Source organism: Perca flavescens, chromosome 2, assembly GCF_004354835.1.
Source record: "Perca flavescens isolate YP-PL-M2 chromosome 2, PFLA_1.0, whole genome shotgun sequence".
Lineage (NCBI taxonomy): Eukaryota > Metazoa > Chordata > Actinopteri > Perciformes > Percidae > Perca > Perca flavescens.
The window spans coordinates 42,184,417-42,208,346 of NC_041332.1; the positions used below are offsets into that span (position 1 = coordinate 42,184,417).

Here is a 23,930-nt window from a genome sequence, read left to right on the forward strand (position 1 = left end):
CTAAGGTCTATATAAAAGAGACTTCAGATACAGTATTAGGGGACCACTATATATCTATATATAATATCTATTTTAACAGGTAATTACAAATCCAAAGTATTTTTGTTTGTAACTAAAGCCTTCATGTGTGGACAAACACACAGGTGACCATACCAGCGTCTCTCCACTAGATGGGGCTCTTGAACCATTCTTGCTTGGAAGCCTCCTCCAGACAGCATCAGCGTTGATAAGACAGACAGACAGACAGACAGACAGAAAGACAGACATGTTAGGGAGAGAGGGAGACAGACAGACACACAGACAGCGAGCACAGAGAGATTTTCATATTAATAGACCTGCACATTACCAACTCAATACGTCCGTTGAAATTGAGTCTTGAAATTTAACTTTATCATGATCGGTCTTTTTTCTATACAGCATAACTAATAACATTCGTTGTGATTGAAGGATGGTGATCTGTGGCAGGGGTATGAAGGCTCAGTTGAAGAATGACAAGTATCCGATACACTCATCTGGATTATTCTTTTCATGAGACTATTACTCATTTTATTCATATTCCTCAGTCAGTTCTTTCATATGGAGATGTCATGAGTCGGTCTACTGCAGACAGACGGTTATTGGGGAGCTGGGAAGGGACATCTGGAAGAGGGGCTTCATGAATTTATAGTGCAATCATTTAGGAGCACATCTACAACTTCTGTTTCAAAGTAGGGTGCAGGTTTTTCTACTGATCACCTAATCCCCTACCTGGTCCTGCCAAGCCCCCCAAGCAGCTGTGGCTGGGACATTATGTAACAGAGTGCCGGGGGGGGCAGATGACTGAGCATTGTGTTTCACCCGGAGCTCAAAGGGCATGGCTGGCTACATCTGTTACAGGCCAACTCACATTTCAATTTCTTCATGTCTGAGTGTCAAAGGTCAAATGCATACAAACACTATAGACACTCCATTTAGGATGTCCAATAGTATACCAGCGAAGAAGAAGAAAGACCATGGAACGCGTTGTGAAGTGAAAGGAATGTTGCAACTGTTGGAAGCAAGCATGCTACTGTACAGTTAACAGACGAATAGAAACCCCTTCACACTGTACTGCAAGAGCATTGGTGGAAGGATTCAGATCATTTAGTTAAGGTAAAAGTACTAATAACACACTGTAAAAACTGTTTTTAAAGTAAAAGTCCTGCATTGAAAATGTTTAAGTAAAAGTATGTATATCAGGAAAATGTACTTAAAATATATATAAAAAAAATGAAAGTACTCAATGCAGAAAAATCCTCACATCCAAACAGTTGTGTCAATCAACTACATGTTTAATGGTCTAATCATTTCAACGGGATTTGTAGGCTGTTATATTGTTGGGCAGTTTTCTTTGTAAGTTTAGTGGAGATTGTTATGTCAATATAAATATAATTATTATTAATTAAGGCCACTGACAAAATATTACAACCACTAACTACTAGAGCTGCAAAGATTGATCAATTAGTTCATATAAATCGCCAAATATTTTGATAACCAATAATCTGTTTTTATGGAGAAAATAAAAGTGATTCCAGCTTGTTGTTAAATTTGAATCTGTTCTAGTTTCTTCACTCCTCTGGGACAGGAAACTGAATATCTTTGAGTTGTGGACAACACAAGACATTTGAGGACGTCATTTGGACATTAATCGACAGATGAATCAACAATGAAAATAATCGTTAATAACCCTATTCCCCCCTTTTTGGAGGTATTCTAGAAGGCAACAGTCATCAGTCATTGCACAAGCTGTATTAGTCAGTGGTGGAATGTAACTAAGTACATTTACTCAAATACTGTACTTAAGTACAAATGTTGAGGTACTTTCCATGCCACTTTCTACTTCTACTCCGCTACATTTCAGTTGTTACAGCTTTAGTTACTAGCTACTTTACACACTAAGATTTCTGCACACAAAACAGATGTAGATTATAAAAGATTATGTTTAATTATAAATGAAACTACCCAACAATATAATGGCTGAATAAACACAATTTTCCTAACGATGCATTTTCAATGCAGGGCTTTTACTTGTGACAGAGTATTTTTACAGTGTGATATTAGATTTTTACTTTTATTTTTTACAAGTAAAGGATCTGAATACTGCTTCCACCGCTGGTATTAGTGATGTTAGGACTTAAAAACGAATGCTGACTGCTGTATGTTAAAGCTGCACTAATCCATATTTCTGTTATTAAGGGGTCAAATGACTGTGTGGAGTGTAAGAGCTAGCACTTATGGTGACAAAGCCACAGAAAACACCTGACTCTGCAGTTTTCTTCAGATCTAGCATTTTTCAGCTAATAGTTTTGGTTTCACAGCCCTCAACTCTATGGTTTTGATTCACTCTCACAGCTCTCACCGTTGTCGTTTACTAAAAAACTTTAATATACCCCCTGTACTGTATATCCTGCTCAGTAGTAAACAACAGACAAAGCTAAAAATCTAGTACAACATTTAGCAGCTAAAGAGCTAGATATTTTTCTCAGGAGTTTGTGGAGAACAAAAACTAAGCTAACTTACTAGCTTAAAGTAGAGTGAATATTGGACTGACAGATAATATAATACATGTATCTGTGTACATGTTTCAATTACGAAACAAACTATTTTTGCTCAAACACATCTGGAAAGTTTATTGACCACAATCATCCAACTCATTCAACTGAGAAAGAAAAGAAAATACAGGTTTGCTAAGTACTTCAGCTGTCTGGTTGGCCATCTCTAGCCACGGGGTCCAGTCTACATGAACACTAATGGCATTTCACTCTGATGCTCGTCTAATGTTGGTCCCCATGTTCACGCACATTACCCATGCGTGACAAAAAGTACTAAGATCAACAGAAAGAATCTCTAAATGTGCTGCTGTGCCATTAGAGGCAGGAGCACTGGAAGTAGGGGATGCTGAGGGAAGGAAATGCAAGGCAAAAAGGTTCACCAAACAGTTACGTGTCTCTCAGTTCCCTGTCTCACTGGTTACAGGGCGTATAGGCTCGCATAGCCAGACCTTCCTCCACAGCGCTGCGAAGGAAGGTCTGGCTAGTCCACACAGCATTCCTGGAAAGGAGGAAAACGTGCTCTGGTTTATTGACATGTCTTTAAACCAATCACAATCGTCTTGGGCAGAACTAAGCTCCGGACTGAGCCACGGTGCCTCTGCAAAATAGTCTCAGGAAGGAACTTGTTTTGGTGGAACGTTCAAAAGTAGTTTTAGTCGTGCAACAGAAAACTCAGATTGGACAGATAGTCTAGCTAGCTGTCTGGATTTACCCTGCAGAGATCTGAGGAGCAGTTAACCATAGTCCTCACAAATCCACCAGAGGTTAGAACGCCAACACAAAGAAAGAGGAAGGGGACGGACATCCGGCCGAAAATAGGGACATCTGGCGGAATTTCCGGCGGCACCTAAACATACCGGAAATAAAGCGTCGTCGATAGAGAGTACAGGGCGTAAGAATTGATTATAGTCGCTGTCGGGCAGAAACCTTGTATCTCCATATTTCGTCATTTTTTCCCCTCATAAATCAATGCTATGGGTCCCTGTTGTCTGTCTGTAGGTTTTTACAAATATTTTAACAGTGACGAGGTGATTTTGTCTGACTTAATCTGATTTAAAAAGCTCAATAAAATGTTTTCAAATCAGTCTTCTTTCATTTCCTGAAAAACAACGGTTTGGGACATACAATGTTTTCACCTGACAGCAACATGTAGAATTGAATAAGTTACGTTACTTCTTGTTTCTATCACAGATCTGTTAGTGCAACATGCTTCGAATGAGAAGTGTGTGTGTGTGTGTGTGTGTGTGTGTTATAAAGTTCAAGTCAACAATACATCATCTTCTGATTAGGAATAAAGCTGCAGTTGTTGTGTAGAAAGCAAACACACAGGATATGTTTGGAGGAATTTGTCCACAGATTGTGGATGGACAAATAAACAGGATCAGTACAGTAACATTCAAGGAGCCTGTGGAGTATTCTGGATGCTAAAAACAATTCTATAAAATAAAAATACCCATCATTAAAAGAGTGGTACAAAAACTGATGGATATACATTTTTTTTAAAAGCCCAAATCAAATACAGGGTTTTGCAACGAGCGACTTGCATTCATACAATGTATTATTATTATTTTTTTTAAAAAGGAAAAGAAAATCAATGATTGAATTTGGTCGTGGTGTCAAAGTAAAACATGCCATGGTTGAGTCTCAGAGAGCAACGCTGGCCTAAACATTTACAAGATTACAATCAGTAGCTTTATAAAGTGACACATTACCATATAGTGATGGCTTTCAGACTATATAACAATAACAGATATACATACAGAATGGGTAGAAGGGCTTCCTAACATGGGCTTGCACACAAGAAGATAAATTACAAAAAAAGAACTCCTGAAATTCAAGGATTGTAATAAAACCAAGAGTTTATATATCTTGTACCCCATAGCAATGAGGTTTTGGATTGTGTGTGTCTTATTGCTGCAAGGTACAAGAAGCTCTCTATACTCTCACTGTAAGGGAATATATGGTTTTAGATAAACAGGAAAACAAATCTTAGAATCGGGAATATCAATCAAAAGAAACTAAAAAAAATAAAAACAACAGACAAAAGTTTTTTTTCTTTGTTTTTTCAATTCAAGCACACCGATAAAAATCATTTATCTCTCTAAATACATAAGTTAACATTCAAATGTGAATTAACACTTCAAGCTGTAGCGTAGTCAAACTGGATTGTGGGAGGAGGGATGTGTGAAACATCACTGTCAGCATTTGCCCAAAAAAAGGACAGCTGGTGAATACCATAGCAGCATAGGTTGTGAAGTACAATGTCGTTTAAAACCTGAACAAAAAAAACAGCCTCTCAGCTTTGAGTGATGTCCTGTGCTAAGCTATGGCTTACTGCTGAGTGGCTGTATTTAGGGGTGAAATTTCTGGAGGGGGTATCAAGACATTTTATACTGAAATTCGGGGATACAAAATGTGAACAGCAATTATTTGTTAATGTGTCGAAGAAGGGTTTTGGGAAAACGGCAGCAAACAGAATGTGATACAGCCGCGTGTAACAAATGAAGCGTCTCTGGTTTAAGGCAGGAGGCTGCGTCGTATCTGTGGTGGCTTCTGATACCATAGCAACAATCCTTTTGACGTTATGTGTTGTTATGGGAACTATTTTAGAGGACCTGTCACAGTGTATTAGGCGTGGTTATAAGTAAAGTTTGGGAAACTAGTTCACATCTTCTTAAAAAAAGATCGCTGGCCCTGAGGAGAATCCAAATAACTGTTTTTTGTTGATGTTGTTTTTTTCACTTCCTATTTCCTTTCATAGATTCCAAGCTGCTGAGTCTGCTGGACGCAGGATTGTAGATTGTTTTGAACCAATGAATGTCTTTATCCTCTCGTTTTCGGAGAGGACAATGCGGATTTCAGTGCAACACACCACATTGCGGAGCAAGCAGCTAGCTACCACAACAATATAGCTACCACCGACATTTGCAAATAGAACTATCATGAAGGTACATCAGATTATACGAGTACAAGAGGCGTTACAATCCTACTTAATATACTCAGCACCGCCTTGCATCTTTACGCACATCACTCACTGATAATCACCACGACAATTACAGAAACCCATCGCCAACTTCTCTTCTCCAGTGCTCAGGAACACACGGACACAAGCTGTGACCATATACTTTAACAGTCTATGGCTGTGACCTAACTGAGATGATTACCTGTCAGAAAGTGGAAGTCAGACACACGCGTCGGGGTTGACGGCGCATTTCAGAGCTTCAGTCTCCCTCCAAGAGAACTATTATCCAGACATTCAGCACCCAAAGTGACTCATTTGCTTCGCTGCAAAAAGGCAACAGTCCCTACGTCTTGCGACATAGCTCAACACACGAAAGCATTTTGGAATTGTTTCAGTTTTTCCTTCTCACTCCAAAGTCCAAAGAGAGAGCAAACAGAACAATGTTGTCAGTGGAACCTTCTGCCTCTCTGCAGGGAGGCTATGACAAGAGACCCTACCAGCGAAGCAGTAACCGGCTTTTAGAAAAGGTCAAGCAAGTGAACCAAACAACTGTATTAAAAATACCAAATTACAAGTACCATCGTTCATATTCCCTGAACTTAGACGTTTCTTTCCCTAGACTCTGGGATTTTTGCCGTCCGTGTGTTAGCGGTCGTCCCCTTACGTGCTCCGGTAGGTCTTGATAATGTCTTTGATTTGCCGTCTGCAGATGGGACAGCAGGCGTTGGACATCTTCTTGAGTTTGAGGCCGCAGCCGTAGCACAGACACATGTGTCCGCAGGCGTAGATGACCGTGTCCACCGTGTTCTCGTAGCAGATAGAGCACTCGTCGGACCAGGGCCCACGGCCTGTTGGGAACGTGGGTGACTTGGGGAGGCTGACTGGCGAATTTGGGGTTGTTCCTGTGGCAGAGTTGAAACAACATGTTAAATAAGGTAAGAGTAAAGTAGCCAGATACATTTAAACATAATTTCAAGTGTTGTCAATTGAAAAAGAAAAAAGGTTATTTTTATCCAAAATTATCTTTATCATCATCAGCACTGTATGTTATACTTTTATTTTAAAACAGCTCCTAAAAATGCAAATGTTATGAAGTGGTGATAGCAAGGAGAAGAAATTGTGTTAGAAATCAGTTACACGGTATGCTTTCTTTTGTTTTCATCTTATTAAATGGCTATATCTAACCTGGTGGAGAGAAACTAACAATCAAAATCAATCACAATAAAATTCGTGCTTGTTGATGTCCGTTTTCTCCGACTGTAGAAACAATCGACCAATCAGAGCTTTGCAGGCGGGATTAACATCCATCCTACATAGTTAGTTAGCCACCTTGGAATTTCTTTTTCCCATGTATTCATGAGAAGATTGTCATTTTGTCTGTTGTTAGTTATTTTGTTTTGTCTTTGGACTTTTAATGCATTTCTGATAATAAAGTTGAATAATAAGTTAAAAAAAATAATTTAGTTAGCCACCTAGCTATTCCATTACAAAACAGCAACGAGAAATGGTTTAAAAAACGCTGCCAGGTGTGGAAGATATTGACACAGCTGTCAACTTACAGAATTAACAACTTTTAAAGCAAAATATTTCTTTGTTTTCTTTGCAGTTTTTAGGACGCGTTAGCTACGTCACTTGCTACTAGCATTAACCAGTCATTAGCAAGTGACATATTCATCCTGTCAACAGTACATTTCAGTACACATTTTTGTACATTTAAGATACAAAATACATCCCTTAACCCAGGGTTTCCCCATCAAAGATGTTAGGTCCGGTGGCAAGTGTCTTTTTTGACGACATCCCGGCTAGGGCCAGTCACAGACTGATGGCATCTGATGTTAAGCCCAATAATTTCTGTGACAAACAGAATCATGGACGGAATCGCAACATTGAGATTTAGAAAAAGCTATTAGACAGATTCCATAGGTCCCCACATTAAGTCAATGCTAAAAAGTAACTGGAGATTTGATAATATGACTACCTCTAGCTCAACTGAGCTGCCCCACTGTAACTGTAGTTTAAAAAACGTCTTGAAATACATTACAAAACAATTACCATTGGTTTAGGCCTGGTGGGGGTCAACTTAGGCTCAGTGGGCCACCGGGCTTGTAATACGCTGGGGGAAACCCTGCTTCATCCAACAAGAAATTAGCTACAATTAAAAAGTCCCTTGTGGGGTGATTGGTTCTGGGTTTTTGTAGTAGGAGCTCCCTGCGTGGGTGTACCTACCCCCTGCTGAGCGGCAGTAAGCGGCGGAGCACAGGCCTCCGTTCACCACCGGGTCAGAGCTGCCACTGCCCAGGGCACTGGGAGTTTGTGGAGAGGAGGAGGGCGAGCTGGGGTTGGACGTGGCTCGCGGATCCCCGACATGAGTGGAACCTAGTTGGAACAGATAAAGGCAGGGGATTAGATGTTTAATGTAATTAGAACTCCAATTTCTTCAGTAACCAAGTGTTTCCCATACATAGGTTCTATTTGGGCACCTCGCCTCCTTTTAAATGTGTGCACATATCTTCATCACTGAAGATCTCTTCTCTCCTTTCTTTTTTTTGGGAAAATGTATTCCAAAGCTGAGTCCTCCATTTGTTCCACATTCTATCTTGGCACGATGGTCTGGGAAACAAATGGGAATTCCAAGTACAAGTTTCGGGAACACATGTTGAAATGCCAATGATGCCTAGAAAGACCTGCCAGGGTGTTACAGGTTGCCACATGATTGACATGACACACTGCATTCATTAACATAAGACAACTTCAACTGATCAATATTTTTATATTAATAATGGATCAAATAATGTGTATTTGTGAAAGGGGTCGACCAGACTGCAGCTCTAAGGAGATTTTTAGCCTCTTTTTCTCATTGTTTTGGTTGCAAACAAAGGTATGTCTAAATAATTGCTCTGTCTGTTTGAGGCATACAAAGCCAACTTTTTGGTGAGATATTAGCCATAGCAGCTTTACATTTGCAATAATCTGTCAGATGTTGTGTTTTCCGCCTATTCCTTTGCCCAAAAGTGGCAGAAAAATTAAATAAAAAAAGTAGTGCAGCTTTAAAATGTCCATTTTACCCAAAAGAGCACTATCAACAGAGATATGCAATATGTGGTTCTTCATAAGTGATGTTAGGCGATGTCTAACATCACTTATCTTAGGCATGCTCTGTGATTTAAAATAACTTTAATGGTTTACCATCACAGGTAGGGCAGAGGCACAAAAATACTCAACAAATTAAGATGCAAATGAGCTGTCTTGCAGAGCAAGCATGTAATCACCAACAAAGAATTCCCATCAAATGATTTGCTGCTTCTCAGCATGAATGCAGATTACTTTAAAGGGCTATTTCACTGCTGGAAAGATGAATATGTATTTAAATTGGGTCATTTATGTAGTAGAAATGTGAACTAATTTTAGAAGTTGGTGTCTTCTAGACCGAGAAAAGCCAAAAAATGTATATTTTGGATGAAAGACAACAACTCCCAGAATGCACTTGCTTCACTTCCCTAAGCAACGCCTACCGGTTACAGAGGGTAGGGCTGCACGATTATGGCCAAAATGATAATCACGATTATTTTGATCAATATTGAGCTCACGATTAATTATCACGATTATTTGTTGATTTTAACCAAAACAAATTTTATTGTCACACAGGCTAATTATAACAGCTTTTACATTCATATTGGGCTACATTGCTGCTAATACATCCATATTGTGCTACATTCCTCCTTTATTGAAGGATACTGTGAAGGAGTATGCCATTTCAGCTGTTGTCCGACCACTTTCCATACATGCACGTTTGCCGTAAGGCAAAATAGCAACGCGGATTTCGGTGGCTCATTACACTGCTACTTACATGTCTGCGTTGCGCTCTGATGCTCCGAAACCCACGTTAGAGGCAACATAAACACCGCTGCATGTCACATTAGTAAACACTAATAACATGTTACACCGCAGGTAACGTTAGCCTACCGTTAGCCACAGTAATAACTGGAATAAACACGGCTAAAATGCTGAAGGCTAAACGGTGTAGTGTGACAGGATTCCAACAGCGGGACGTCAAACAGTCTGCTGCTAAAGCTATGAGCTAAAAGACACAAACTAGCACTATGGTCACTGCTGTTGTCTAAAAAACAAAACAGACGGGACTAAATGTTGCATTTACTGGTAAACTGGTAAACATCGTGACCGGCTTATGATGACCGACTGCTACCTGTTGTGGAATTTTCCTCACGTTACTCTGTCCTCTGTGACTGTCTACATCTAGAAACTAAGCTGCACGATGCAGGGAACAACTCTGATTGGCTCATGAAGGCACGTGATCAGATAGATTGGCTTTACAAAAACATTGATAAGGAGCGTTCTATTAACGGAATGACGCATTTTAAATATTGGTTGATCACGCAAATTTGATCGTGGGAAGCCGAATTCGTGATCGTGATTAAAATTTGATTAATTGTGCAGCCCTTACAGAGGGAAGTCAAGTCAAGTCAAGTGGGTTTTATTGTCATTTCAACCATGTACACTGTATATAGTGAAACAATGTTTCACCGTGACTCAAGTGGTGTAAAAATATACAAAAACGTAATTTTATAAAAAAACATTATATAAAAACGACATATGATAAATTTTGTGCACACACATTACAGACTATACATAAAGTGCAATTACTACTTAAAGTAGAGCATTTAAAACAGACGAGGGACAGGACAGACAACAAAAGACAGGGCATAAGTAGACTTGTAACAGAGCACTGATTGTTGTAAGTTAGGTTCACCGTGAGGTGAAGGTAGAATATAAGAACTTTCTTGAGATTTGCGTGGTTGAAATCACCAGCAACAATAAATAGTCCATCCAGATGTGCGCTTTGGAGCTCACTGATAGCTCCGTAAAGTTCAGCTAACGCATTGGTAGCATTAGCGCTTGGTGGATGTAAACTGTGAAATGTAGAATGTTCGACATTTAACAGTCACAAACTCCACCAGCGGTGAGCAGTAGTTGGATACAAGCACCGCATTTCTGCACCAGTCTGTTTTAACATATATGCACAGCCCACCTCCATGAGTCTTACCCGGCGACAGAGTAGCATCTCTATCTGCTCGGAAGGCTAGCAGGCCTGGTAGCTGGCTAGAGTCAGAGTCTGGTACACTGTTGTTCAGCCATGTTTCCACAAAAACACAGCAGTCTCTGAACTCGCGTTGGGAGTTTCGTTGAAGTTGGATGTAGTCCAGTTTGTTGTCTAATTAGCAGACATTTGCAAGCAGGATGGATGGGACAGGTGGCCGGCTAGTGTTAGCTTTCCACCTAGCTCGAACTCCTGCCCTCGTTCCGCGTTTCCGCTTTCTTGCACACTGCTTTCAAAGTCCCCTTCCCCGGCTAGCGGCATCAAGCGACACCACAGGGTGCTAGTCTCCGTAGCAGGCGAATCTCGCGTAGTGTGTCAAGTATTTCGTCTGTAATAAAGTTTCCTGCATATTCTCCGATCTGTACCAATGTATCCCGGTGGTACACATGTGCGGTAGTTTGAATGCACATAATTGCAAGGTTGATGCTGAAAAGAGAGAGCCTGTTAGCTTAGCTTCAAGATGGCTGACATTCGACTCACATCAGATAGTGACAGTCCCACCCCCCATGGGTGGGTTGAAAACATGCGGAAATAGCTGGCTGTAGTCTATAGCCTCTGGCAAAAAAAAACTCCGATGACGAAATATGACAATTTTTGCTTCATCAGAGGTTTTTTTCCAGACCCACAATACAGAGATCTCTCGCCTCAGGGGGACATGAGGGAGGGAAGCACGGCCATTCGAAAATACTACCAGGTATCTACTAATACAAAGCTTAATGTTAATCTGTGAAGTATCCCTTTAATTACCTTCCCTGAATCTTGCTGTCAAAAAAACGGCACACTAACAACTGCACCAGAAATGAGCCTATTATAGGACTTTCTTTTTTTTTCCAAAAGGTATCACTCCACCATGGTGAATCTTACTGAGGAACATTTCATGGTGTCTGTTCTCAAGGACAGCTGACAGGAAGAACTAAAAGTGAAACCAAAGTCATCTGGTGTGGCAGAGTCACTGTCAACACTGACTGGTGACCCCCCATCACTAACCAATGTCCCAGCAGGCATTGCTCTGCTGCCATCTGCACCAGCAGTCCGATCAATCCAACTGATGCCCTGAGCCGACACACAGAGGCCCACTTCTGTCTAGGGCCGAGTCAATAATGGGCCGTTGGAATTTAAAGAAAATGTCCCACAACTGCCAGCTCATAAACAGTAGCAGTGCTTTAGTCATCATGTCACTGCTGCTCATGACTCTATATCAGGAGCTGTTTGATGTGGCATTTCAGGGGGGGGGGGTGTTAGTCAAGAATCTCCTTTGGATTCTGGGGTTGCCCTGGTGCTCCTGGCGCCTCAAAGTGTGTATGATTTGCACTCTATGTACAGTGTGTAACATGATGTAACAGGTCATGTGTAGCAGCGTACATTTTTAGCAGTGGAATCACACACTTTATCCATACAGTATGCGTGACATGCTCAACCCATTGTCTATGTATAGATACAAGACAGGCCACACATATAAACACACTAGGCATAAGGAAAGGAAACAGCAATGACGGATTGCTACTTCATCACAAGCAAACCCACAATTTAGTCTCTAATCTGCCTGGCATTCAAAACGCGTTCCAAACTATGGTTATAATCTAAGGTAAACCTAAATCTTAACCACTTTATTTGGTAAAGACCCCCATAGTGATGCTAATAATCCCTTGTTGCACAGGAAAACAGCTATGAAAACATTTGCATGTTAATAGAAATTAGGGTCTTTGCAAACCTAAAATAAATGATCTGAACGTTACTGTAATGTACAGAGCCTTCTGATTAGAAACTGTTACCAACTTAACTCACATCAAATACATTAGAGTTTCAAATTGCATGTGAACTTTATTTTAGTCAATATGTATCTCTTTCTGGGCTATGCACTGACTCAGCCTTGTTTTCACCGCACGCTCCTCACCTTTTGATACATTTTCTAACTTTTATTGTCCACATTTCGTAAAAGAATTTGTGAAAAAAAGACATTTAATTTATATAACATTGATGATAGGGTTATATACAGTAGGTAGGGTAGCCACTATGGTAGCCATCCACAGATACAGTTAAGATTAAGGATTCGCTGTGCCTTCGATATGTATGTTTACCATTAAAAAAAATTGTAATAAATAATATATGAACATCCATCCGGGAAACGTTCATGTGACAATCAGACAAGAACGCATCATGACTGATAGGACCCAATCAGGAGGTGAACACTGACGTCAGCTTAGCTCTTTGCAAATGTCTCCGTTTGTGCCCGTCCATACTACAAAGCAACCCAGGGTTTTCAAACCAAAACTGTAGCAGCAGTGTTTTCAAATGTCTCTGTTTTAGCGGCCTGGAAACGATGAACTACCCAGCCAGCAATGACATGCGGGGCCCAGATGGGTTAAGTATGGGTTCCATGGTTACTGTGTGGGCATGGGCTTTGGCTGGGTGAAATCAGCGGGTCCCATGTAGGTTTTGTAGTATGAGTCCCACATAGGAAGCCCATATGAGCTGATTACATGGGCCCCATAAGGGACAGGCATGGGCCAATTGGGCATGGGTTTGAACTGAGAACACATATATGGGTCCTGCATAGAAGTTTTATGGGCCGAGTGGGCATGGGTTTGATCTGGGAACACATATATGGGTCTTGAATGGCACATTTATGGGCCGAGTGGGCATGGGTTTGAACTGGGAATGCATATATGGATCCTGCATAGAAGATTTATGGGCCGAGTGGGCATGGGTTTAATCAGGGAACACATATATGGGTCCTGCATGGCATTTTTATGGGCCAAGTGGCCATGGGTTTGATCAGGGAACACATATATGGGTCCTGCATGTCATTTTTATGGGCCAAGTGGCCATGGGTTTGAACTGGGAACACATATATGGTTCCTACGTGTCATTTTTATGGGCCAAGTGGCCATGGGTTTGAACTGGGAACGCATATATGGGTTCTGCATAGAATTTTTATGGGCCATGTGGCCATGGGTTTGATCAGGGAACACATATATGGGTCCTGCATGGCATTTTTATGTGCCGAGTGGGCATGGGTTTGATCTGGGAACACATATATGGGTCTTGCATGACATATTTATGTGCCGAGTGGCCATGGGTTTGAACTGGGAACACATATATGGGTCTTGAATGGGATATTTATGGGACGAGTGAGCATGGGTTTGAACTGGGAATGCATATATGGATCCTGCATAGAAGGTTTATGGGCCGAGTGGGCATGGGTTTAATCAGGGAACACATATATGGGTCCTGCATGGCATTTTTATGGGCCAAGTGGCCATGGGTTTGAACTGGGAACACATATATGGGTCCTGCATGTCATTTTTATGGGCCAAGTGGCCATGGGTTTGAACTGGGAACACATCTATGGGTCCTGCATGTCATTTTTATGGGCCAAGTGGCCATGGGTTTGAACTGGGAACGCATATATGGGTCCTGCATAGAATTTTTATGGGCCATGTGGCCATGCGTTTGATCAGGGAACACATATATGGGTCCTGCATGGCATTTTTATGTGCCGAGTGGGCATGGGTTTGAACTGGGAACGCATATATGGGTCCTGCATAGAATTTTTATGGGCCATGTGGGCATGGGTTTGAACTGGGAACGCATATATGGGTCCTGCATAGAATTTTTATGGGCCATGTGGCCATGGGTTTGATCAGGGAACACATATATGGGTCTTGAATGGCACATTTATGGGCCGGGTGGGCATGGGTTTGAACTGGGAATGCATATATGGATCCTGCATAGAAGTTTTATGGGCCGAGTGGGCATGGGTTTAATCAGGGAACACATATATGGGTCCTGCATGGCATTTTTATGGGCCAAGTGGCCATGGGTTTGATCAGGGAACACATATATGGGTCCTGCATGGCATTTTTATGGGCCAAGTGGCCATGGGTTTGAACTGGGAACACATATATGGGTCCTGCATGTCATTTTTATGGGCCAAGTGGCCATGGGTTTGAACTGGGAACACATATATGGGTCCTACGTGTCATTTTTATGGGCCAAGTGGCCATGGGTTTGAACTGGGAACGCATATATGGGTTCTGCATAGAATTTTTATGGGCCATGTGGCCATGGGTTTGATCAGGGAACACATATATGGGTCCTGCATGGCATTTTTATGTGCCGAGTGGGCATGGGTTTGATCTGGGAACACATATATGGGTCTTGCATGACATATTTATGTGCCGAGTGGCCATGGGTTTGAACTGGGAACACATATATGGGTCTTGAATGGGATATTTATGGGACGAGTGAGCATGGGTTTGAACTGGGAATGCATATATGGATCCTGCATAGAAGGTTTATGGGCCGAGTGGGCATGGGTTTAATCAGGGAACACATATATGGGTCCTGCATGGCATTTTTATGGGCCAAGTGGCCATGGGTTTGAACTGGGAACACATATATGGGTCCTGCATGTCATTTTTATGGGCCAAGTGGCCATGGGTTTGAACTGGGAACACATCTATGGGTCCTGCATGTCATTTTTATGGGCCAAGTGGCCATGGGTTTGAACTGGGAACGCATATATGGGTCCTGCATGTCATTTTTATGGGCCAAGTGGCCATGGGTTTGAACTGGGAACACATATATGGGTCCTACGTGTCATTTTTATGGGCCAAGTGGCCATGGGTTTGAACTGGGAACGCATATATGGGTCCAGCATAGAATTTTTATGGGCCATGTGGCCATGGGTTTGATCAGGGAACACATATATGGGTCCTGCATGGCATTTTTATGTGCCGAGTGGGCATGGGTTTGATCTGGGAACACATATATGGGTCTTGCATGACATATTTATGTGCCGAGTGGGCATGGGTTTGATCAGGGAACACATATATGGGTCTTGCATGACATATTTATGTGCCGAGTGGCCATGGGTTTGAAATGGGAACACATATATGGGTCTTGAATGGGATATTTATGGGACGAGTGGGCATGGGTTTGAACTGGGAAAGCATATATGGGTCTTGAATGGCACATTTATGGGCCGAGTGGGCATGGGTTTGAACTTGGAATGCATATATGGATCCTGCATAGAAGTTTTATGGGCCGAGTGGGCATGGGTTTGAACTTGGAACACATATATGGGTCCTGCATGGCATTTTTATGGGCCAAGGGGCCATGGGTTTGAACTGGGAACACATATATGGGTCCTGCATGTCATTTTTATGGGCCAAGTGGCCATGGGTTTGAACTGGGAAAACATATATGGGTCCTGCATGTCATTTTTATGGGCCAAGTGGCCATGGGTTTGAACTGGGAACGCATATATGGGTCCTGCATAGAATTTTTATGGGCCATGTGGCCATGGGTTTGATCAGGGAACACATATATGGGTCCTGCATGGCATTTTTATGTGCCGAGTGGGCATGGGTTTGAACTGGGAACGCATATATGGGTCCTGCATAGAATTTTTATGGGCCATGTGGGCATGGGTTTGAACTGGTAACACATATATTTGTCTTGAATGGGACATTTATGGGACGAGTGAGCATGGGTTTGAACTGGGAATGCATATATGGATCCTGCATAGAAGTTTTATGGACCGAGTGGGCATGGGTTTGATCAGGGAACACATATATGGGTCCTGCATGTCATTTTTATGGGCCAAGTGGCCATGGGTTTGAACTGGGAACACATATATATAGGTCCTGCATGTCATTTTTATGGGCCAAGTGGCCATGGGTTTGAACTGGGAACGCATATATGGGTCCTGCATAGAATTTTTATGGGCCATGTGGCCATGGGTTTGATCAGGGAACACATATATGGGTCCTGCATGGCATTTTTATGTGCCAGTGGGCATGGGTTTGATCTGGGAACACATATATGGGTCTTGCATGACATATTTATGTGCCGAGTGGGCAAGGGTTTGATCTGGGAACACATATATGGGTCTTGCATGACATATTTATGTGCCGAGTGGGCATGGGTTTAATCTGGGAACACATATATGGGTCTTGCATGACATATTTATGTGCCGAGTGGGCATGGGTTTAATCTGGGAACACATATATGGGTCCTGCATGGCAGAGGCGCAAAGTAACTATGTAGTCCTATTGAGTTATGTAATTACTTACTGTACAATTTTTAGTAACTAGTAGTAACTCTACATTTAGGCTAATCAAGCATGTTGAGATTTAGTAATTGTAACTCAATACATTTCAAGTCACGCTAGTCACCAAAGAACAAACATTGCATACATGTAGATCTTTCGCCAAAACAATCCATCAGTCATTTTTGTTAGTCGTGCAGAAAATGAAAAATGTAACTTCCCAAAAATGTAAAAAACATCAAAATATGTCAAAGTTTACGCTGTGTTGAATTATGCTGATTAGTGGACTCTCAGAAAGGTTGCAGGCCTACCGTAACACTTCAAATAATAGCCCAGTCCCAGACGCCTGTCCCTTGGGGCAGAAACACATATTTAGACAAATAACTATGCTCGATATTATCGGCTGATATTGGCTTTAAAATTCAATATTGGTAAATATCGGTATCGGTTTTTGAAATGGTTTAAAATGACTAAAGTATGTCATTTTATACCTTATTGGAAAGTGGGTGTAGGTTGTTGGCCAACCAGCATACACACAGGGTTTGTAGAGTAAATAAATTCTTGAGCAGGGCAGATCTAAGCCCCAATGAGTGGAATGAGTTGAATTTTTGTTCTTGTGTGGATATTTGTTTTCAGTTTACCTCAGTCAAAGAAATGTTCAGTTGGCATCTTCTCTCGAAGGGGTAGTAAGCACCGCACCCCAGTTAGCCTACCGGTTGCTGGCTAGTCCTTCAAAACATTCAAATCCCCAGTATCAAGGGAGTCATGGAACAGTGGGCAGTAAGCCTATAAACGATCATATGTTTCGGTATCTGTATCGGCTAATATCGGTATCGGAAATTAAGCATTGGACAATATTGGTATATCGGATATCGGTACAAAATCAATGTCAAGCATCCCTACAAATAACCCCATACGGTTATCCACATCCCACAGATGCCTGTCCCAATGGTCTATTTGATCAAATAAAACTCCGGGATCCTATTCGAAGTTTTACGGTACTTCATTTTTGAAGATGAGGCCAAATAGCTCACAGACAGCTAGTCCCTTTATGGACATGAATATGATGCATTTATTACCTCTAAGGAAATTGTAATTCAATATTTGTTAGAAAAGGACTTACAGGAGGCCTCATCATCAATCTGTCTCCACTTCTGTGTAGTTAGATGTCCTTGGACCAAGGAGTAGCATGTGTTTCTATCAAGGTGTAGCTCATACACCAACAATGACAGATGTGTTGGCTGTAAAAGGTACAGTAGATCTGTTCGCGAAAAAAATGAGGGAAAAACACTTGTTTTGTATCTAATCAATTATTAATGATTAATAGATTGTTGGCATTTTAACTTTTGGTAAAGAAAAACACACATCCAGCCCTAGTCTGGAGAAGTGACGGTGGTTAAAAGTAACTAATACTCTGAGTAGTTTTTTTTTTTTTTTTTTTTTTTTTACAAATTGTACTTTTACTTGAGTATTTCTCTAACACCAGTACTTTTACTTGTAACAGAGTAATATTTAATATATATAATATAATATTTTAGCAATGTAACAGTACTTGTACTTGAGTACAGATTTTCAGTACTCTTTCCGCCTGTTATGCACACAACACCTAATTAGGCTCATTCATAATGAAGCCAGCGGAGCAGTTAACGTTTGTTAATTCTCTCAATTTACAAATTTTACTGTATTTAATTGTTATTTGGTCAGGCAGTTCTTAGGACATCTATAAGGGGCCTGTATGCAAAGGCCTTGTTTCGCGCTCAAAACGTTAGCAGTCCATTCGGAAAGCACTGCTGCTAGCTGTGACTTCAAGGAGAACTTCTATCAGACATTCAAATTGAGGTAAGTTGAAATATTATTTTGCCAGAAAAATAACACTGCAGATTGTACAGTGGTCTGTATTTTTGGTTTGTGCTGTTTAATCTGATGTAGAATCTAACCAAAAGGAAAAACAGCGGGAGAGGTTGGACAATAATTAATATGTCACGATAGACGGAGCTCTGAAGCAGACCTGTGCGCCGCTTAGTGTTCGCTCTCTCTGGATAAAGACGAGCAGCAGCACAGACACCAGGGGCATCGGACCAGGGGTAAAACCTATACTGATTACCAGGGCCCAAGGGGAGAGAGGGCCCTTGAAAAGGGACCAAGCAGTTAGGCATGAGGAGTCGCAAGGAGATTTCAAAAAAGGGGTTTTTATTTTACCAACAAAAAATTCTGACAACAAATAAAGATAAAGTTTGGGCCCTTAAAAGAGGTCAAACAAACAAACTGAACTTAAGCTCTGAACATAACAAACTCAAAAATACAACTGACCTCCTATACAAGAAACAAAGGGGACTTATATACTGGGTGATCAGACCAGGTTTGACACCCAGGGGGAGACTAACAATAACACTAATATGTAAATTACAAATAACAAAAGAAAACAACTAAACACTTACTCCAAAAGAAATGTAATCTTAATTAACATTAACTGAATAAATGTACTAAAGACAATACAAATCAAAACTCAAATATCTTGAGGACAAATAAAGCTAACTCCCCCCTGACATAACAAGTAGTGGTAGAGTCCAATTTAGAAACCACGGATATAAAGCTGCTGTAGTTCCAGACCACCCCTTTGTCCCTGCAGCATGCATGCCTCACTCCAGAAACCAATCTTAAGGAAAACAGCATGAACTAGGATAAATGTGAGTGTATGAGGTTACCGCCTTTAAGATGGCTGTGTGGCCACGGCTGTGGCCATCACAGTGCTAAACTGCTTGAATATCTCCGTGACTGTTAGCGCTAAAAAACGGACTGAGACAACCCATTGAAAGAGCAGAACATGCACTTGTTGGAGCAAAAAAGAACCTTGCTAAATTGACTTATGCTCCTTTGTTTTTAGGTGGACTGAAGAGTAATGCAATGACTCAAAATGTGAACCGCAAAGAAGTGGAAATGGCGCTGTTGAAGTGGTTTACCGGCGCACGTGACCGTGGAGGGGAGAGGGCTGCAAGAGCCCAAAGAGACCACACAGACGCCATGAGTGTATTTTGTATTAATGTATTTTTTGGAGGGTTTTTTTTTTTTTTTTTCAGAGATTTTTAAAAAAAAACATATTTTTGATTTATTTACCGGTATGTTGTGACATTTAAATTGTTTTTTAAAGATTGTTTGTTGTTCGATGTAACAATTTTGTATTAATGTATTTTTTTGGAGAGATGTTTTTTTTCAGAGATTTTAAAAAAAATATATATTTTTGATTTGTTTACCGGTATGTTGTGGCATTTAAATTGTTTTTTAAAGATTGTTTGTTGTTTGATGTAACAATTTTGTATTAATGTATTTTTTTGGAGAGATGTTTTTTTTCAGAGATTTAAAAAAAATATATTTTTGATTTGTTTACCGGTATGTTGTGACATTTAAATTGTTTTTTAAAGATCATTTTTGTTGTTCAATTTAACAATATATTTCTTGCAGTTCAAAGCGTCAAGTGTCTTTTATTTTCTTGGACTTATATTCATTCTTCGTTTTTCTTAGATTGCTTCCTTAAACCATTTGGCATGGTTGGGCTTAGATAGGCCTTGCATGAATTGCCCAGTTAGGACCCACATAAGATCCTTACAGAGCCCACTTTAAGCCCATAGGGGCATTCACGGTTGAATCCTGGTGCAAGCCCACTTTAAACCCCTTAAGTCAGGTGTGGCCCAAATGGGTCTGACATGAATGACCCACATAAGACCCTTACAGGTCCCACTTAAAACCCATCTGGGCATCCACGGCTGGCCCCAGTGTGGATCCTGGGTGCAAGCCCATTTTAAACGCCCTTTAGGCAGGTGGGGCCCAAATGGGTCTGTCATGAATTACCCCGTTAGGACCCACATAAGACCCTTACAGAGCCCATTTAAAGCCTATCTGGGTAGCCATGGTTGGATCCCGGGTGCAAGCCCACTTTAGACCCATTTGGGCAGGTGGGTCCCAAATGGGTCTGACATGAAGTGCCCAATTAAGACCCATGCAGTACCCTTACAGGTCCCACTTTTAGTATGTCTGGGCTTCCACGGCTTGCCCCAATGTGGATCCCGGTTGCAAGCCCATAATGGGGTCCACATTTGCCGCCCATGAAGCCCTCATCTGGGCCCCACATGTCATTGCTGGCTGGGTAGTGTGCACGCGGCTGAAACGTATTCTTTTTTAATCTAAGATTTAGGAGTGTAGCTGTAGCCTAATGCCAGGAACACCCCACACGCTGAAGCGCCGTGAATAGCTGTGAAGCATAGATTCGTGCCAGACGCGCCGTGTGTGTGTCACTCCGTCTGTCCATCCGTCGCTCTCTCTCTCCGTGTGCCTAATCGCCTGTCTCACTGTGAGAAGTCAAGACAGCCAAAATCACCTTAAACCTGGGTGTTTTATTTTGACGAAATGTGGTCAAATGATCTGACAACCACTTGTTTTTTTTAGCATACTGAGGCCTTAAAAAACGTGCATTGTAAAAGGATCTCAAAGCAGTCAGAGCAAACCCCAGCACTAACATGCACAACGTGTGAACTGTATGTGTAGAAAGGCTCCGAATCAAACTGTCATGCTGTGGGTTGATCAGTAAATCACTGTGCCACCTCTACAATGTGTTACTAGATTCCCCATGTTTCACCTTTCATGGGATTACTCGAGCCTGATCACCCTGAAGCCCTGTAAGCATGAGTGCTTCCCTGTGGAACTGAAATCCCACCTCCCCCTCTCTGTCCAGCTCTCCCTGTTAATCCCCCTGGAAGGCGGGCAGCTGAGGCCGGCTCTGTGGTGCCCAGCCCTGATCCCGCCTGTTCACCACTAGATTAAACTGACCTGTGTGAACAGCTGGGAGCGGCGGGCTGCCTCTCCCTTTGGCCACATCTCTGCCGCTAACTACTTCAGCCATCCGTCCATCTTTAGCCGAGCCTCTTTCTTTAAAGCATGGGAGGCATGCAGGGCATGTGGTGAGGGAGGTGGGTGGGGATGAGGAGAGGGGGTTTGGGGGCTTAGCGTGCAAATGTGTGTATGAGGATCACCCGTGACAGCCTTCAGGCTTGTGTGTGTGTCACAGATTTTGGTCACTTTTTACAATACAACCTGAGGGGAGGGGAAGGGGTTCTATGGACATTTTCCAGGCCTGTTTATAGACCTAAACATGGAATGGAAAGAACAAAAAGAGAAGAATAAAATGAGCCTTGCAAATAGTTTACACTGTAAATTGGTGAAACACAAAGTGTTTTAAAATGGTTGGCTGTTAATCTAATTGCAGATAAATCTCTTGTTCTGAAGTGCTATTGGGACAACTGGGCACTTAGGCTGAGCTTTCTTGTGTGTGTTCAGATCGGATGAGAGGAAAGCAGCTCTGAGGCTAGTAGTTTAAGGTTATGGCTTGCCCTGCGGCATGAATTGTTAATAGTCTCTTTTTGTCTGGTGGAGATTTTATCTTCAGAGACAGAAGAGCTGTTTTGGCAGGAGGACACAGTCGTACATCCCTGAGTTCTTTACCACTTTAATAAGAGTAGTGAGGAGTGTGTGTGCTTCCATACATATGTATAAACTACATTATACATAGGCATGCATGTAGTATGCCTAGAAAGATAGAGGCAGACAGATAAAAAAAAGATAATGAGGAGCAACTAGTTTTTCATTCCGACTTTCATCCTGAATTTGATCCGTTGCTTAGCCTGGAGCAGCAGACAATATACCAATGCCTCCCAAACTACTGCACTAACAAATAAGAACCAGCAATATCATAAAAAAATAAATAAAAATGAGGTGTGAAAGATGCCTGCCAATATGCAAATAAATAGTCATAGCTCATGGTTTAATCATTGCAGCTCACGGGGAAAACTAATTCATTTCTCACAACCCTCACTTTTCTGAAACCAAACCTACACCCTTGCCTGGACAGAGAACATTAACTTATTAGATTAGCACACAGCGCTATATGATCACGCCATAGTAAGCAGCCCTTTACACTCTATTATAGATGATAAGTGAGCCTCTTTGTGTGTATATGCAAGGGCGTAGGTTTTGTTTTAACATTGGGGGAGGGGAGGGAGGGCACATTTTAACCGGGAGCTCTGGGGGTCGACAGAAAAGTTTCAGCGTCAAACTATTCCTTTCCTTCACTCTAAGAAATAAATCCGTAAAATATCAGAAAAAGTTCTGGCAGCTCATTACACAGACTTTGCCCCGTAATAATTTAAAAAAAACGTAAATTATGTGTGTAGTTACAGTTAAAATACAGAACATTTTCTGTTAGGCCTATAGTATTCTCTCATACAAAGCTGCTCAGTTAGTAAACTTCTGACAACGTTAAAAAGAAATTCCGAAAACAGCGACAAAACGTAAAAAAAGTGACAGCGTGGATTAAATCTCCCAGAACCAATCATATTTTTTCTATTTTTATAATTTTTGGTGGGGGGGGGGGACATATCCCCTGCATCCCCCCAGAAATCTACACCTATGTGTATATGTATACATATCGGCTTATGTAAATTCCAGTACAGGTATGTATGTTTGTAGTGGTACATGTGTGTGAAACACAAAAATGACCCAAATGATGATTAAATCAAAGAGATTTGACAGAGAATGACGGAAGAGGAGGAAAGGGGAGCGTGGCAGCTGCAGTGTATGAGGATGTGGGTGGTGAGATGTTTTACTCGAGCATGAGCGCGCTGACATTTTAATGGAATCTATAATACATGCAAAGTGGGCCACTGGATGGGTGTCCTGTTTCCACGCCACGAGAAACAAGGTCCTTTCAATATCTCTCTTGCAAAGTTCAACTGTCAGCCCCTAGGATATTTGGACAAAAGATAAAAAAATACTGTGTGGCATGCAGTCTGTGAGTTGGTGAACCCCCCATGGGTTAAACTATAAGCGACTTATAGAGTGTGGTCTAGACTAGTGTTAATTTTGTCAGACAAGACGAGACGAAATATGTTCGTCAACGACCTTTTTTTCCTTGACTAAGACGAGACGATGACGAGACGGCACCAATGTCCAAAAACGCTGACTAAGACTAAATTAACATACATTATTGTTGACAAAAAAAGACGAGACTAAAATGTTTTGCATAAAATTAAAAACTAAGATAAAATCTCATTTCATTTTCGTCTACAATCGTTATCAATTATTTATTTTTTTATCTCATGAGATAGAATATTCAGCTGTTACGCCTTCAAAATATTCCGAATGAGTTTGTGCTGTTGCTGCCAGCCTGTGGCTGCAACA

General features: G+C 41.4%; 1 protein-coding gene across 1 annotated transcript in view; it reads right to left on the reverse strand.

Moving 5' to 3' along the window:
- Positions 1 to 3,351: 3,351 nt before the first annotated feature.
- The window catches only part of neurl1aa (neuralized E3 ubiquitin protein ligase 1Aa), an 86,532-nt gene continuing 65,953 nt past the window's right edge, over positions 3,352 to 23,930 (reverse strand). Inside the window, exons 5-6 of the mRNA XM_028565295.1 lie at positions 7,759 to 7,908; positions 3,352 to 6,434 (exon numbers count right to left, since the gene is read on the reverse strand). Of these exons, the coding sequence (XP_028421096.1) occupies positions 6,193 to 6,434; positions 7,759 to 7,908 (392 nt within the window). The 3' untranslated portion in view covers positions 3,352 to 6,192. The remainder of the gene's footprint in view (positions 6,435 to 7,758; positions 7,909 to 23,930) is intronic.